Raw genomic sequence first — 18,414 nt, 5'->3', positions numbered from 1 at the left:
CCAATAGACCTTATCTTATCTCGAGTTCTCTATTTCTGCTTTCCTAACAGTTTTGGTACCTCCTTTTCCCCATTTGTTTGCTTTTATTCCTGATGCTAATGTATTCCTCATGCCAAATTCTTCACTGAATCTTTTATGTCTTATTTCTCCATCATATCTTTATGGCCTGCTGTGCTGTTCCCTACATTCCCCATCACTGGATTCTCATTTTTCTTTCCTAATCTATGTCCATTCTTTTCTCTTGCATTCATTACTTCCTCATCTTTCTTACCTGTCAAATGCCTCAATTTTTCCATCTTTCTGACTTTCTTTCTGCATTCCTCTGCTACATGATTTTCTTAATGTTTTATCCTCGCCCTCCGTCACATCACCTTTTCTCCTCCAGCATTGGTTGACTGAACTAGAGATCTTCGCCATGATCTTTGCGGCTGCGGTGCACGACTATGAGCACACAGGGACCACAAACAACTTCCATATCCAGACAAGGTAATGGATGATAAAATCAAAAATGCATGGCGCTGACTCACCCGATCAATGATTTCATTTGCAGCAAGGGGGCTTCACATTCATACTGTGATCGCCCGCAGTGCAATAATAACAAGATGGATTTGTAGACAAACTCAGAAGTCAAAGCTTTTTGTAAATGTTCAGCTTTCACTGTAAAATTTCAGAAAGTTTAAAACTGGAAGAAATATTGGCTTGCATAGTGCTTTTTAAAAGTACCCAAATCTGTGAACTTGTTCACATTTTGTCAGATTACCAACACAACAGATTTTTGTTTTTATCAACTTTAACTTCACAATTATACACTATTTTTATTCACTTCAGTTGTATCACACACATTCCCAAGAAGACGCTCTCAGGTTTGTGGTTAGAAGACGACAAAACTTGGAAAAGGTCGAAAAGACAAAACACAACTTTAACTTCTCTTAAAAAATTTTGTAAATTCTACAACATTTTGTTGTATCATTTTTGATAATAATTTGAAAGAAAATTGCTTTGTATATTGGGTGAAAGTTTATTTAAATTTTCAAGGAAGATGAGAAAAGAATGAAAGTCATTTTACATTAAATTTATTTTAGAGGCAGTATTTTCATCATCCAGTGAGTCAAAATTATATTTTCCAAAAACTTATATAAAGGTTAGCAATGCTTAATCTGATGTTGAATGATCCTCTTGAGAGTGAATTAATATGTATTAATTTCACAGGCGTTTTTGACACCTATGCAGACCAGTCAAACACAGTTGTTTTACGTTTTCTTCATTTGTAAGGTCAGACACAGCCATCCTCTACAACGATCGCTCAGTGCTGGAGAGTCATCACGTCAGTGCAGCCTATCGCCTACTGCAGGACGACGATGAAATGAACATCCTCTACAACCTCTCCAAGGATGACTGGAGGTCCGTTTCACATAGCGCTAATGTACTTAAATGATTGTAAAGGGAATGAAAAACCCCTTTGAGAAAGATTGCAGAAATCCATCATCCACCAATCTAAAGCCCCATGTCAACTGTATTTGGCATAAATGTGGCCAGTTAGATCATCCTCAAGGTTCAATGACACTCATGACTGAATTCACCTGATTCCAGGTGTACTCAAGCCAGGACCTGTTACTATAATTAGTTCTTATTTATTTTAATAACTGTTTTTGGAACACTTCAACCTTTAGAATCTACAAGTTTAATATTGATTAATTAGCTTGTAACTAATATTTTTTTTTCTCCCATGTCTTTTGCAGAGAGCTGCGTGCTTTGGTGATCGAGATGGTGCTGGCTACTGATATGTCCTGTCACTTCCAGCAGGTTAAAGCCATGAAGAACTATCTGCAGCAACCTGAAGGGTCAGTAGGTTTAAAATCAATTCTGTTGCTGCTGTTGCTGCTGTTGCTGCTGTGTCTGCGTTTACACAGCTGGAATGTGGTCCAAAAGTAATTTCCCAAATGTAATTTTTCAACTTCTACATGTTTTCAATGACAATTAAATTTAGATTTTTAGTGAACATGTGTATGTAATTTAGGTTAATGCAGTTCTTGCCTGACACAGAAACTGACAAGCCTTATGATTTACTATAAAGTAGATGATAGTATAAACTGGCCCAAGAATTGCAATAGACTATTATATTCAAACCTAAAAGGAATATAAAAAGCTCTGAAAAAAAACAGTCTACCAAAAGCAGAGAAATCTCAGAAACAGATTAAGAAATAATCTGAGATAATCTTTAAATAATTCCTCTTTCTCTGATCCTTTTTGTTTATTTTAGTTTCTCTTTCTTGTGCATATGAGATAAAAAATACTGCCTTGATAACACATTCAGTAAACAAAGAACAAAATATTGTGTAAAGTTCACTTGAAACTTCACTTCAACTTATAATGTCAATAAACATTTTCAGGCTGACCTGAGGTCTACTGTGCTGTGTGCAACTTCCAGTACTTCCTAACAGAACTTCCTTTTTGCACACTTCAAGCACAGGGCCCTGGAGATAGCTGGTTGTTGTACAACCAGATAAAGGGTTGCAGCTGGAGAACAGAAATAAAAGAGCTATCACACCAACTATCACATAACATGATGAGTCATCACTGCAACAGCTTCTACAATAAGGCGGCAAGAGACTTGTTAACCTTCAGAATATTCTTTTCCGATTATGACAACATCCAAAACATCTCCCAATCTATCTATTACATGCATATTTAATATATAAAATATAAATGCCCTTATATGGATATATATTTAAGACAAAAAGTGCTGACTGCAGGGTAATCAGTCCAGTATACCCCTTACACACACATATACACGTTTGCAGTCTGCAGGCAGCGGTGAAGCTCAAAAGACTTTAATGTGAAGTAATTCAAACTAGTGTGCTGCAGGCCTGCTTAGAGCACACTTCAAGACTCAATCTGCCACAAATGGAACACAGCAAAATAGAAGCCAGTCACTCTCACCCCTGTTTAACCTTGTACTGTGTGTACACGTGTAGAGTGTTTTTGTGTACTTTGTGTGTCTCTTCCATTTAGTCTGCCTCTTTTTCACATTTGTCTGTGGCTGTTCGTTCATGCATCAGTCCATTAAACAAGATATTAGGATATGGTTATCAGGTGATATTTTACACACCATTTCTGATGAGGTGGGATGATGCATCTTCATGCTGTGATCCAGGCCAGAGGACCGATTAGCCTAATGGTGGCAGTATGATTAAAGAGGGGTTTTTTTTCTTATCTCTTTGGATCAGCTTCTGTTATGAGTGGCCATTTAATGGCTTACATTAGAAGAATTATTTAGCATCCACATAGTGTTAAAATATACAGCTTAAAATGTTAAAACCATATATTTACATACAGTATATGCTATATGTATTTACTGTTTTAATGTATATTAAGCTTGTCTTGTTGATCAGTAGCTCAGTGCCATAACTAAATTGTTGCTGATTTACAAGCAACAGAGTAGAGAAAGTTTTTTATTGTGACAGTAAATTATTATAGCTGCAGTATGTAAGTTTTATTTTTTTAAAAATTGCTATACTGTCACAATGTAATGACAGTATAGCGAGACAGATAACATGTGAAAAAAATGAGCTCCTCTGCCTTCTCACAGTGTTCCCAGTGTTAACTAGAAACAACCAATCAGAGCCAGGAGGAGGGTATTAGTGCTGTCAATCATAATTATATACCTGCTGCTCATAAATCCCCTCAAACCTTCACCCTTACACTACATATTCTCTCCATCAGTAGAGCCAGGCATGAATGCTAGTTAGCATGGCCACTGATGACAGATAAACAATTTTCCTGAAACAGTAAGTTGTTTCTTTGCCTCTAGCCCATTTAGCAGCATGTACATGAGATTGACAAACTGTTTTTGACTGGTAGCAATGCTTTAGACCTTGTCCCTTACTGTTATTTCTAATTCACATACTTTCTATATTTGGTCATAATGCTTAAATTTAAACATTACTTTGCAACGTTGCTTCACTTACTGTCCCAGGTTTGTTTGTGTTAGCATTATGCTGAAGTTTCCATCTCTTGATATGTTTAGGTTAAAGCTACTGCTTCTGGACTATTGGTTGAATTTGTTTATTTTGTTTAAAAAATTGTGGCTTGGTCCACTCAAGTGCAGGTGAGTTGCTAATTGGCAATGAAAACAGTGAGTTCTTGGAAGCTCAGGTCAAAAGTCAAAGTCAAAAGTAACAAATAAAAGTAATAAGAAGTACCTGGAACTGGTGGCTGGTGCTGTTTTGACCACACTATTTTACAGCCTCAAGAAATTTAAATTGGAAAAAAAAATGGTCAGAGTACACAAAAGATAGAACAAAAACACAAGAAACAGTCATGTTCTATATTTTGACTTAAAGGCATTTTCTCTGTGTTATTGGTATTGTGTGACTGGTAACCACCTATTAGCCTTTATTGCAGTAGAAATAAAGCTGTCTCTGACTCAAGTTATTCTATTGCTTTATCTGGATATTGGGTGAAAGTGGATGCACTTCTCGGCATATAATTTAGGTACTTGTGTGTCATTGTTCTAATTATGTCACCTCTTAGTGCTCCTGGAGAGTTCCAAGCATGCATTGATTTTTAGAAGCTCTATGATAAAGCAAATATTGTGTTACTAATATTATGGCATGATTTTTGTGCTGGCGCTCGTTATTGTTTGAAGATTATTGTGCGAAGTGATCAAGTCGCTGAAAAGACTTGTATTATTTTATAAAATTCACTTTGCAAACAAAAGAGAACAAAAAACAAACACGCATTTCTGCCTTTTTGCAAAACTTTTTATTAACTTCATTCACAAGCATACATAACAATAATGAAGCTTTAAATGAGTGCAGAGAAATTCCCTAGAACAAACAGGGGCAGATGTTCTTGAAATAATGATCCTTTTTTTCTGCAATGATTAACTCCAAAGAGCAGCATAATGCCATTTTTCGTGAGCATCTAATTAGCCTTGCATGCAAGGAAATTAGTGCAAACAATATTGCTATCAAATAAAGCAATATGTGATATTGCTTTATCAATATTGCACTTCTTCAGATTATAGAACTTCAAGAAGAAATATTCAGTGGCTGTAGCGAAAGCTTCAGCATATGAAAAGTTACTGTCAAGGTCTAGAAAATTGGGCTGCCTCTAGTTTATAGCTTGCTCAACTTCAATATTGTTCATCTGTAAGCATCATGATGCAAAGACTTTTTGATAGTGGTCTTTTTACAAGGGCAGCATAGAAACTTCTTTTGTTCAATAAAAGTTTTAAGTTTAGACTAAAAATATGCACAGCAGAGACAGTAGAACAGTAGAAAATTGAGGCAAGGCTATCTCCTATCACAAGTTATATTTTGGAATGTTAGAAACCTATTTAAATTATTTTCAGTCTCTATATGGTACTGATTCTGAACCGATGAGGTGGGCATGATTTTATTCGTGGCAAATTTTCTATTGCCACGAATAGAAAATTAGATAAGATTGTTTTCCACTTCTTCCAACAAAGCATCCACAAAGTGGGCCTGAAACCTGCCAGTTGTCAGAAAGTAGGCAAATAAAGACAACGAAGGAAAGTCAATACTTGAAATATTCACAATTTACATAAATTTACTGTATTTGCTGGTAAACTCCAATAGAACATATAGAATATCGAACTGACATTAGGGCTATATCAACTCTAACGTTGGCACGGGCCTATATCATTTCTAACATGTTGATATTGGTGCGATACATAAAACTGGGCTGTTATCAAACAATATTTATTCCCATCTTGTTGCCATTTGTTTCTGGGGGATGAGTGCTGGTTGGGTGTTGGTCATGTGGTATTTGTTTTGTCAAGTGACAGTGATGCAGCACATGACTGTGGGGAGTTTAACTGAAGGACAAAAGCAGTGGTGAAGTCAGTAGTGTGGTCAAAAAAGTAAAAAAATATATATATACATAACGTATAGTATATGGATGAATATCAGTAATTGGCCATACAGGTTCGAAAAAAAGTAAGAGACCACTTAAAATGATCAGTTTCTCAGATTTTACTTTTTATAGGTATATGTTTGAATAAAATAAACATTTTTCTTTTATTCTATGAATTGCTGACAACATGTCTCTGAAATTCCAAGCAAATATTTTGTATTTATTTGCAGAAAATGAGAAATGGTCAAAATAACAAAAATGATGCAGTGATGTCAGACCTCAAATAATGCAAAGAAAAGAAGTTCATACTCATTTAGAAATAATACTAATGTTTTAACTCAGGAAGAGTTCAAAAATCAATATTTGGTGGAATAATCAGGAGGTTTCCAGTAGGGTTCAGTGCAGTGGTTTCTTAATACTTTCCAGAGCTGCAATAATATTGCATATCAATATCGGCCCAAATGTTCATATCAGTGCGTTCTTACTTTTAATCATTGGTTCTAGTAATTGATTTAACTACCCAAGAAAATCCACTTTTTTGTTAGGCAACTCTACAGCATCGTTCTCTAAACCATGAAATGCTTAAATGTCCTTGACATGCTGACTTGAAGATAGCAGATTCTTTGGTGTGTGTATGTGGGAGTGGACTCCTTCCACTCCCACATACATTCGTTATTTTTGTTTCAAAAACTGAGGATTCTAAGTGCTTTTAAATTTGAGACGCTTCTTCCATGGTGATGCACACAAATTTGTCCTTGAAATACTGGAGATATCAAAGAATATAATCATCGGCGTTGAGCTTGCCTATTTGTCTGCATGAGAGTGGTTTCAGTGGTTTCATCTACAGCCCTGACTCTGTCATAGCAATAAAACTACAGCGGGTCTGGTTTTATATACAGAAGGAAAAAGAAATGTCTTTGCTTTTATGATGCGGGGTATTAGAGTGGCTGGTCTTTAGCTGTTATGGTCAGATGAAGGAGTTTTTTTTTCAGGCCCTGTCAGATGACAGGATGTCTACAACACAAACTCTGGTACTCTGAAGTCGCACATAGCGATCTTGGAGCTAAAATTATCTTTATTTAGAGCCTTTTTGTGCTCAGTCATTCCAGCTGCCTCTTCTTCTTTCTGCATGAGAGAGGACAGTGAAAACGCAAGTTTAAGTTGCTGTGTATACTGATATAAACGTTGAATGTTGCTCAGGCTGTATTAAGGGCAATGATTGAAGTCTGCAGTGACACTAAACGGTGTATTGAAAATCTTTGGTTTCAAGGAGGTTGTGAAGTCTGTGTGTCTAGAGGCATGAGAGAGCAATGGCGCACATTCTTATGAGTTTACCTTCTTTACAGAAAATTGTTAAAAAAAAAAAAATTGGCTCTGTCCAGGGGTACCTCAATCTAATCTCCCTTCACCTCGAAGCAAGAGATCTTTTTCATCTCTGACCAAACATCCCACACACTGTTCTGCCAACGATTACTCTCTAGCTTTTCACTGTCAACAACGTTGCACTATCGTTAAGCTTTCTGAGCTCACTCTTCAGTAACTCTCTGTATCTCACCCCCAGACGGCTCTTTTCCTTATGTTCAGCAGCTTTTTCAGATAATGACAATCTAGGGCTTGTTATTGTGGAAGCGCCTCATTGTACTGCTGGGGATTGTGCTCTCCACAGATAATGCAGTTTGTCACATAGTCATGGCATTGATGTCACCACAGTGTCACACACCGAGTGAGTTCCAGTCTGTGGCCTCATCATAGCGTTTTGGAGTTTCTTCAGCTTCCATGACCACCTCCTCACGATTCGTTTGATCACCGGTTGGTGCTGAACAATAGGTGTGTAGGTGGAGGTGAGAATTAGATGATGATGACTGTGGCTGTTCATATTATTCCATAAAATGAGAGATACCAGAGAATTTTGACCAACAGCTTGAGTTGTTGTACTAATTATAGTGATTTCATCCAATTTAAACGAAAATCTCACGAGAATATGTTCTGTATAGCTGTCAATTTTTTTTTTTTTTTTTTTTTTTGCCTTTTTATAATTTTGCGTTGTTAAGCAAACTTGTTATAAAATAGTTTTCAATGCATATCAGGTTTTTTTTTATTTGACAATTTTGCCATCACATAATAACTTACAAACCCTGAGCTTTGTTTTTCATTTGGGCTTTGTTTATGTTTTGTCTGCACAGACTATCGTTTAACCAACTGACCTGTGTTATAGCTTGCTTCCATACTTTTGTCTAACCTTATATTTAAGGTTGTTCTCCACCATAAATAAAACATTCAACACTTCTATATCTTAGAGAGAGAAATTAAGTATGACCTTCCTTTTTAAAAAAAAAGATTTGTGTCTGCTTTTCTTTTTCTTCTTTTACAGCATCGACAAGCCCAAGGCTCTCTCCCTACTTCTCCACACAGCCGACATCAGTCATCCAGCCAAAAGTTGGGACCTGCACCACCGATGGACCACTTCTTTGCTTGAGGAGTTCTTCAGACAGGTGAGTGAGTTCTCCTGGCATTTTCACTGGAAGATTTGGTGGCTTTTGAAATACAAAAATTATGTGTTGATGTTAGTACGACGGTGTTTCTTTTAGACAGGTAGTGTTTTAGTTATTTGTTACGAAGACTGACTCAGAAAAATCGGTTGGTTGACTGAAAGATTGTCATACCTTATGCAAAATTTGACAATTGGGTGTTAAATACCCCAATTTTATCTAAAAAAAAAAAAAGAGATTTGGGTTTATGGTGAATGTATACGCCCCAAAAAAGCCACAGGGTTTGTTGAAATTCTGACAAGTTGTTGACATTCTTGAAAAAAAACATTTAATCAGCATCACCTAAATGAAGTAGAGAAGTTTTTGAAACAAAAGAGAGAGGCTATGAAAGTGAATCTAGATTTCTTTTAATGGCAGATGAAGTAGAGGATTCTACAATACAGCTGATTTATTCTGTCCCTTCTGTTCAAGTTCGAGAATAAAATGATGTTGTTAATGAGTAACTGTTTTAATAAAGAACCTCGGCAGAATATTCCGTCAGAAAAAAAGTCTTTATATGTGGGTTATGTATTCATAAATATTATTTAAATAATGAAACAGAGACCATGGAAGATTAAGATGTGCAATATGTCCTACTCAATAAAACAGTAGTCTATGAATTATAAAATATGTATTTGTAAACATTATCGAAAGCGACATAGGTGTAAATGATGCACCAATCCATTCATCTATTTCTTTGTAAATATTTATTGTTCATTTTCATTGTCATTGTCATCGTGCCTGCTTCTACAAGGCCTTTTGTCTCTTGGGATGTGAATCGACAACAAATAGCTTCTCAAGAGAATATTGCCTCTCCGTTGCCCATCTAAGTGGTTTGTCACAAACTGGAGGAGAAAATGAAACAGAATTGTGGCATGAAAGGACATTGGGTGGGGCTCAGACAAATCGGATGTCTGATGTGTTTGTGGTTGTCTGTGGTGTATTTTTTTTTTCTTTTTTTGGTAGGATCCAATCTAATGTCCTTTTACTGTTGAAATTGATGTGTTTCTAGGGGGACAAAGAAGCCGAACTGGGCCTGCCGTTCTCTCCACTGTGTGACAGAAAGTCGACATTGGTTGCACAGTCTCAGATTGGTGAGTGGCTTCTAACGTTTTGCTTACTTTTGTTAGATCAAAAACAAGAATATAGTTAGGACTGAAACAATTAATCAAATTAATCATGCGGTTCCAATCGTATTGAAATAATTGCCAACAAATTTAGTAATTGGTTAATCATTAACTGGAGTACACAGATTAAAAACGTCCATTTGCTAAAAGAAGATCAAAACAGTCCTCAAGAGGCGTAGTCTTGATGCACCTGTTCAAGTACTGTAAAAATAATGATGAAATTTGTTTAATTAAACTAAATTAATTAAACATCAGAAAAATCAATAGAATAACCGATAACTAAAACAATCATTAGTTGCAGCCCTATTTTTTGGTAAATAAAGGAAATGTACAAGAAAACTGGTTGAAAATTAGTCAAATATTTGTGGACAATCATGTTAAAGACGCCCACATAATTCTATTTTTGCAAAGGGAATACAATGAAGGATTCTGAAAAAAATACTGTAATTAAGTTGTTTATGTCTGACATTCTGGGTGCGTGTGTGACTGAAAGAGCAGCTTTGGTTGAGACAGATGACCTCTGTCCAAACCAACATAGAAAACATAAAACAGTTTTGAAGTGCTTATTCCATTTACATTTTTTAACATCTATTTTACATATTATCATCATGCAGTTTTCAGAATTCGGTCAGAGAGGGAATGAGTGTGATGTCATGCACTAATGAATTATTATCAATCACAAAAGGACAAAATTACATTCCATGTTATATCTGAACACTAAAATTACACCCGACCTGCTCACAGCAGCTCTACTGATTCTTTTCAGAGTCCAACATTTGTTCTCTGGCCCAAGCACAAGTGGGATACGAATGGAAATTTGCAAGTGAAAACATCAAACTTGTGGGAGCTTCCAGTGTCCGCTTTCAATTTTTATTGATCAAAAACAATTATGTTGATCCCTTGTTGTTGCAGTACACAACATAGGTTTGTCTGAGCTGGCCTGCCTTGCAACAAGCTGGCCTACCATGGGTTGTTTACTAGTAAAGAACCCATGCTGAGCATTGTCTAATAAATAATTTGTGACATAAGCAGAGTTTGTCTTGGCACCAGGAGACACTCATTGCTCAGCTTGGCTCTTCGGAAAAAAAACAAAAAGTGCATCTATATATTTTACCAAGAATTCACCATAAGCTTCATCTATACTGTATGATCTGTCACCAACTGTCAGAGCGACTTCTGCAACTGAACAACACCAAGAGAACAAACATACTCATGAAACAATGCACGCTAGTAAGTTTATAACATTATTTTCAATTTAGATACACTATTGAAGGTATTTGTTGTGGTTTTAACCCTTCCCCATTAATTGTTTTGTATTTGTTATTTTGTTTTGTATTTATTTGTTATTTGACAGCAATTCTTCCTGAAATGTTTGTCACCAGGATTCATAGACTTCATCGTGGTTCCCACCTTCACTGTGCTGACTGACATGATGGAGCGCATTGTCACTCCACTCATTGACGAGGCCTCCCACTCTGGTCTTTCTACCTTTAGACGCTCAAGGTAAGTTGTGAAAGAAATTTCTGGTGAAAGTGTTTGTTAAATGCTTTCTTGGTAGCGCAGCAATCAGAGGGCGTTCTGTATAAATGTGAATAGATTTTAATCTTCCAGGCTATTTAATCAACGATAAAAAAAAAAGTTCTTGTTTTTGAGTCTTCACCTCTCAAGTCTTTCTGAGCAACAGCTCGCTAAATTGCATGACTGAACCGCTACAGCTCTTCTGCAACAACAGCATGTCTAATGGAAGTATTGAGAACAGCAGATGAGTCTCCCATGAGTAATCCATTTCTGTGCATGGAAATGTCTCCACCTTTCATCTTGCGGAGCCACACACCTTGAAATTGGCATTTTAGAGACGCTAGTCAAGCTCTGCTCATCATCCATGATCATGAATGAGCCTTCAAGCTGGCCTGGCTTACACATTTGCCTGAGGAGATACAAAAGGAAGTGATTTTCTCTCCACTGCTTTAATTTGTTGGCTCAGTACTTTTTTCCAGTCTCCTTGTATATCAGCTACATGCAAGGCTATGAGAGGTGGCACATAAGTAAGGCACAGTTCCCTTAATATTGTGTTTTTAACAAGTGAGCTGCACTGGAAAGGATTGTTTAAAGGAACTTTCCATCTTGGAAAGCACTTTTATTGGATAATAAACCAGTCCTTTAACTGTCTGGCTCTGCAGCCATGCTTACAACTGAATATAAATTTGAGCCCAGCCTTTCTCTTCTGCAGTCATCATTACCATTACTCAGTGAGGCTCCAGTTGAAGCAAACAGTGTAACTTACATAGTGCAGCTGTGCTTATAGTCACCTGGGTGTTTACAGCTTTCCTCATGCAGTTTATTGACAGTATTTAACTCTGTGCCAGTAGTCTGTAACTATATCTGCTCTTTCAGTCTTCCTTTGTTTATCTACATTGGGTCCGTCCGGAAAAGTTTTCACAGATTTTTACTCTTCCCACATTTTATGTTACCTTCTCATTCCAAATTGTATTAAATGATTCTATTTCCTCAAACTTTTGCACACAAATACCTAATTATGACAGGGTGGAAATTCTTTTTGGAGATTTTTGCAAATTTATTAAAAATACAAAACCAATAGATCACATTTATGTCACTATTGAAAGCTAGTTAGACCAGCACAGACAGGACACATGAAAAACAAAAGGGCTCATAGACATTTTACTACTTGTGCTTTATTTATTGTAATTTATCCTTTTTCATATTTATTTCCTTCAAGTTATTTGTGAAAATATTAACATCAGTATGAGTTTCATTGTACATTTAGTAGCAAGAAAAATAGGAAATATCATGTATCATTAGCAACTTCACTAAAAGGATACAAGTGGTATTCAATTAGTTTACAGTTCAAATCTGTTATAGATGCCTCTCAGTTTAAACTATTTCTGTCAATTTGTTGTCTTCTTGCAGTTTTACTGTTCATCTTTTATATATTTCTTTTCTTTTCAGTCTGAACAGTATTAGCTCAGATGAAACCAAGAGGCACAGTGTGAAGAGCATGGGATCTGACAGCAGCTCCTCTGGCCAAAGCTCCCTTCTGACGGTGGACATTAAAAACTTCAAGGCCTTGTGGAATGAGGAAGTTTATCAGAACAGGGAAAGATGGAAAGCCCAGGCTACCAAAGGTACAGTTTAACCTTCACAGTTCATTATATGCAGAAAAATGTATAAAGCTATACAGACCGTAGCATTTCTGATAGTGGGAAAAAAATGGAATATAAAGATGAACTGGTTTTAGCTTGAAGCGAAGTTTAATTGAGTTTTACTCAGATGTTTATCTCTCTCCTGGGCAAGCCATTATTTCTCACTTTGTTTTTTTTTTTGTGTAGCAGGTAGTGTAAACAGACTAAGTTGGCAGACATTCTAGCCAACGTTGTAAGGTGTTTGGCACTTTCTTGTTTGTTGGCACTAAGAACAAAGTGAAAAGTCTGTGATAATTGACTGAAAGGAATAAATCAGCAAAACATTCGGAAGTCTATCTGACGTTAATATATGGGCTCAGATGCAAAGGTTTGCTAAGCTGATCAGGCCAACTCAAATGAAATCATTGTTTGAAGCATGTTTAATGTGGAAGAACTGGACAATTTGGTTGTTGAAAATGTTGCACTTCTCATTTGCAAAGCTTTTTCTGCTGGTGAAATGTATGAGCCAAAAGAGGCCCAGTTCTCCTTTTTGAATGTTGAACAGTAACATTCTCTTGAAAGCGAGTTTTAACTGCTCTCTAGTGGTCAGAAGTGTAAATGGTTGTTTAAACGTCAGAAGATTTTAAGATCTTGCTTTGAATGGAGTCTGAACCAGAACGAACCACTTAAATTAAGTCAATATTAGCTGACCGATAGAGGCTCCACCTTGCCAAACAACCTTAATCTCTTATGTGACTCCAGAAGCGGAAGAGAGAGCTAAAAAGGAAGCAGAAGAACGGGCTCAGCAGGAGGAGGCTATGGAACCGCAGGAAGTCCAGACAGAGCCTGAACAGAAGGAGAACAAGTCAGACGGCAAGGTGCTAGACTCAGCAGAGGTCAGCAGATCACCAGATGGAAACACAGAGGAAGCAAAGCAGGCGAACCCCCCTGGGAACACGTCGCACCAGAGTCCCCTGCTGCAGAACGGTACGTCAGCTGAACTTTCTAATTCCACTGGTGACAAAACCTCAACACCGTGATCAGAGATACAAACTGGTCTTGTGTTAAAAGATGCACAGGTCTCAGATTTTATGGCAATTTTCCAAACTCCTGTTTTGGTGAAGCTTTTACCTTCTTTAAAGAACCACAATTAACAGCATTTAAAACATTTCCTTTTGACCTTTCAGGGAGTCTTGCATTTTACATATATATGTCAGTGTAATAAATAAAACTGGTATTTTGGATTTTCAGGTGAGTTGTCAGAGGGGGGTGATTCTCCTGATGGTGAAGAAAACAAGAACAAAGGAATGAGTGGTGGGTTTAAAGTGACAGTTGTGAATTATTGACAGAATGCCAAAGTGTCTGTCATAAAGATCTAATGAAACATTCAAAGAAAAACAGATGTTTATGTGCCTGAAGGAATGAACACCATACAAAATAAAACATCGAGACAGCAAAATAGGGAGTCGTCGTAATGATTGACATGTAAACGATGGCTTTGGTAAAACTTCTTTTCAAAATGTCTAAAGTATGTATCCTGTTGTATCCAAACAGAGGCAGTGATGGAATGACAGAGCAGAGGAGCATCATGGCTACACTGATTCTCCCCTGTTGCTGTTTAAAGGTTGAAGTCGGACTCTGCTGCCCTCTACAGACGACTGAAAAACTGACACCTTTGCTTCCTTTTTTGTTCATGTGTTTGCATTTCAACAGCTTGTATCACATGTATCATGTTTTCACCATTTATAAACAGTCAGGTGCATTATTCCTTCTTTCCTGCTTTTTTTTTTAAATAAAAAATTGTGAAGAGGTTTATTTCCATCTAGTGGCTATAAGAGTGTCACCACTGGAAAACTAGTTTGTTTTTGTGGTAGTTTGGGCAGCGTTCTTTTATTTACCTTTTTAATGCATTTTTTTTTTTTATTCAACTCTTGTAGCTGTTTTAAAAGTCCCACTTCCACATTCTGGATACATCTATATTAGATTGATTTGTTGGGAGATGGGAGTTAAGAGATTTGTTGCGACTTACTACCATATATGCAGAATAGATGCATATCTATAGGGAATTCTACAATGCCTATACTGCATGTAGATTATATGTCTGTACAGTAATTTGAGATTCTTGCCACAGGTCTTCAGCACTACTGTTTTATTACCAAGTACTCCTTAAATAAATTTAGACTAGCTTAGAAAACAATTTTCCTTATAGTGCTCCTTATGGTTGCTAAAGCCACAAAAAGAAAATATTTTGTGTGTTTACTTTCTTTAACTTTTTTGCAATTTAAATGCATTTGTATTCCTTACAGCCAGGTATAAATGGTTTTATTTTTTTCTGTGTTTTTCTTTTCTGTATATATTAAATGTTTATTAATGGTTGAATATGGAACATCAATCCATCAGCCATCCAGTGAGGGAAATATTTTTGAGATAAAATGTAAGATATTTGTGGAAAAAAAAAAGTCCAAAAATTAGAGACCAGCCTTTTGCAATTTCAACATATCACATGTGCAGATGCATTCAAGTTCTTTTTTTTTTTTTTTTTTGTAAATACAATGTTTTTGTTCATCTATTTGAAAATATATTTGTTTTGCATTAATTTCCTGTACAATTTATGCACTATTTGTGTCTAATATTGTCACATTGTGTGTTTACTTGATGCCTTCTGATGTGTTTTGAAGCAGTAGCAAGAGCTCAACATTGTTGCTAAAACTTTTTCAGTGTTCATTTTTGCTTTTATTCTGCAGAGCAGTTTTGTCAAAGCAGCTTCCCCTTCTCGGTCGCTGGTGTGACATTCAATCAGTGTGTTTACAGTGTGCCCATACGCCACTTAGGCTGCCGAAACTTTCACGCTTCTGCCACGCATCTGAGGCTGCAAATCCAAAGCATATCTGCTTCTCTTTGCCAGGATTTCAAGGCCTGTAATATTGTATATAAAAGATGTACTTATTGCACACTTTGCATATGTACCATACTGGACATGTGGGTCAGTTTTCACTTTATGCAGTGCCTAGCGAAGATATTTATGATTTGTATCAGGTTTCCACTTTATGTCGTGTTGGAACCACAAACTTTTATTTGTTTCATTTGGATTTTTTTTGCGACAGAGTAATGCATCGCTGTAAAGAAAACAGTTTTTCAACATTTTCTTCGTATATTTGTATCTGAAAACTGGGCACATAAATCCTGCCCTGAATCGCTATTTTCTACAGCCACCAATACAGCAACTCACTAAGAGTAAATCAAGAGCATTTTCCTTGTGTTTAGCTTTAACTCATGTTCTCATCACCTCTGATTAGCTTCCCATTGGCTCCTAAACAGAAGTCACCTCAAAGCATGATGCTGCCCTCTCCTTTTGCCATGCTGCCAATTTTTATCATGCCAATTTTTACCATGCTGTGTTCATAATAAAAATTGCATGTGGGCCAAAATCTTTTGTTTATTTTCTTCACCTTTTTTCCCAACGTGTTTTAGGCAAAGTAAAACTGCAGTTGCTATGACTTTCTTTATGATGATGGATTCTGTAAATGCTCTGTGAGATGTTACAAGCTTGCAATATTCTTTTATATCCCAGCCCTGCTTTAAATTGAGACGCTCATAGAAGAGCTGGATTTGTACTGAAAATAAAGTGCAAATATGGACTGACTCTAATTAGGCCAATTTCTGAAGCCAGTTGTTTGCACTGGGGCTTTCAGTCATTTTCTTCCCACTTCAAAAATAATGCTCTATATCATATAAAATTCCTTTATAATAAATTATAGTTTGTGGTTGTAACACAACAAAATGTGAAAAAGTTTATGTTGGTACCTTTGTAATGCACTGTGCGCATTAATTTGCAGAAAAGAAAAGACACATCTGGGCAGTATTTGCTAAGTGATGGACGTTATTTTCCTTAAACCTCAAAAAAGACTTTCTATGAAATTAACCACATTTACTGTGTGAAGTTTAAGCTTTAGAAGGTACCTGTATATATTGCACCACATAGTTATATCCAAACATTTTAGAGGCTTGAACATTTAAAGAAATTGTGAAAACATATATATGAAGTGAGGGAAAGATTGTTTTTGTATCTATGTTGTTTTTTATAACCAGCTTCTGATGGGTTACAGCAGTTTCTCATGCACTGAAACCATATGCTACTTTCCATCGAAAAGATGCAGTCAGTGGTTAGCAAGCCAGCTGGCTGAATGTGTGCCTATATCTGTTCTTTCCATGTCACACGTAACACCTTTAAACGTGTTCAGTGATGTCGTTAAAACCTGCGCTGATCCTGGTGCAGCTGAACCGCGAGTCGAGTTCTTACAATTTTTCACACTTAGGATTCAGCTGAGACTATCTTGTTTTTAAAGATTAATGTTGCAGAATATAGTATTTTTAAAGCTAGATATTGCGCTATATTTTGCTCACTTTCATTCAGAGAAGTCTATTTTACAGCTAGGCAGTGTGGCGTAATGTCCGTTTTTCAGTTTTATTCTGCTGTTTGCGCCTTTTTATCAGTCCTCTTGTTTTATCTTTTGTCTCCCCTGTGTGTTTGTCTACCTTGTTTTTCTTCACCAGCGCTGAAGTCAGAAAAAAAATAAACTGTCAATGTAACGTGCAACAATCTTTAAATATTAAAAATAAAAACATAATTGTAATAGGCTGCCTGACGCTTGGCAAAGCAGAATATATTTTCTGGACCAAGAGACCAACACATGTACAGACTTGTAGTTTTTGCTCTACGTTCTTCTAGCTACTGTGATAGCCTATAATATATAAACATTTAACAGGACACTATACCATCCACCATAGGAACATAGCTGTATTGCTGAGCTGTAAAGACTTCTTAATATGGTGTTTTGTTCTGGTTACAATCAAACCGTCTGTTTAATGCTTTGTTTCCCTGTTTTATCTCTCTGTAATGACTGATCTCAGCAACCAGTGATCTAATGACTGAGAATAGATGGATGTAACGCATTGGTGCGTACGCATGTGTATGCGTGTGTGTGTGTGTGTGTGTGTGTGTGCGTGTGTGTGTGTGTGTGTGTGCTGCACAAATACTTAACGTGCATTTCTGATCTCCTCACTGTGACCTGCTCTGTCAATGAGTGTGATTAGATGAGTGGCTGTGAGAGAAAGAGGATTAAACAAAGAGATGCAGTGGACTGTGTAAATCTGGCAAAACAACCCATTTAAGATACAACAGTGATGTGTTTTAAATAACCCAATTGGCTGACAACGTTGATTTGTTTTGGTTCATAAAACTGTAGCAACACAATATTCATTACTCAAGATCCCAGCTGGAACATGCTAGGGTACAGAAGTTTATGAATTGTTTTAAAAGCTGGTAATAATTGTCCTCTGCCTCTCTCGAGTGGACAGAATGACCAGGAGCGTGTGTGCGTGCGCGTGTGTGAGTGTGAGCGCACATGCATGTGTGTGTCACTGTCCCATGCTGGCCAGGCGGCCATGTGTGCCACCATGCTCTGTGACTGCACAGCCGTATCAATAAATCTGAACTCAAAGGGCTCAGATCATGTGTGCCTGTCTTCATTTCTGCACCTCTACCGTAGAAACTGCAAGTGTGACATTTTAAATTCTATAGATTTCAACTTCTAATCCGTCAGCAGAACAGATGCACATAACACTAAACAAAAATGCCTAAGCTGTAATAATGTAGGATTTTCCTGGTATCACTACAAGTTCACAATAATGAGAATTTCACTGAAAAGTAATCGTTTTCAGTTTATTAATTCAAAACCC

At 36.7% G+C, this 18,414-nt stretch overlaps 1 protein-coding gene across 6 annotated transcripts in view; it reads left to right on the top strand.

The window, feature by feature from the left end:
• The window catches only part of pde1cb (phosphodiesterase 1C, calmodulin-dependent b), a 78,917-nt gene extending 60,734 nt beyond the window's left edge, over positions 1 to 18,183 (top strand). For 5 of the 6 annotated variants that reach the window (XM_055033083.1, XM_055033081.1, XM_055033085.1 and 2 more), the window contains 10 exons: positions 386 to 486; positions 1,273 to 1,401; positions 1,740 to 1,841; positions 8,252 to 8,372; positions 9,421 to 9,502; positions 10,918 to 11,038; positions 12,503 to 12,678; positions 13,438 to 13,662; positions 13,927 to 13,989; positions 14,230 to 18,183. In XM_055033083.1, coding sequence (XP_054889058.1) covers positions 386 to 486; positions 1,273 to 1,401; positions 1,740 to 1,841; positions 8,252 to 8,372; positions 9,421 to 9,502; positions 10,918 to 11,038; positions 12,503 to 12,678; positions 13,438 to 13,662; positions 13,927 to 13,989; positions 14,230 to 14,246 — 1,137 coding nt within the window. In that variant the 3' untranslated portion in view covers positions 14,247 to 18,183. The remainder of the gene's footprint in view (positions 1 to 385; positions 487 to 1,272; positions 1,402 to 1,739; positions 1,842 to 8,251; positions 8,373 to 9,420; positions 9,503 to 10,917; positions 11,039 to 12,502; positions 12,679 to 13,437; positions 13,663 to 13,926; positions 13,990 to 14,229) is intronic. The other variant, XM_055033082.1, reaches the window with a different exon arrangement.
• The last annotated feature ends 231 nt before the right edge of the window (positions 18,184 to 18,414 follow it).

This window comes from Poeciliopsis prolifica, unplaced genomic scaffold (assembly GCF_027474105.1).
Source record: "Poeciliopsis prolifica strain line A6 unplaced genomic scaffold, Auburn_PproV2 SCAFFOLD008, whole genome shotgun sequence".
Taxonomy (NCBI): domain Eukaryota; kingdom Metazoa; phylum Chordata; class Actinopteri; order Cyprinodontiformes; family Poeciliidae; genus Poeciliopsis; species Poeciliopsis prolifica.
This window is presented reverse-complemented; position numbering and strand designations above follow the sequence as displayed.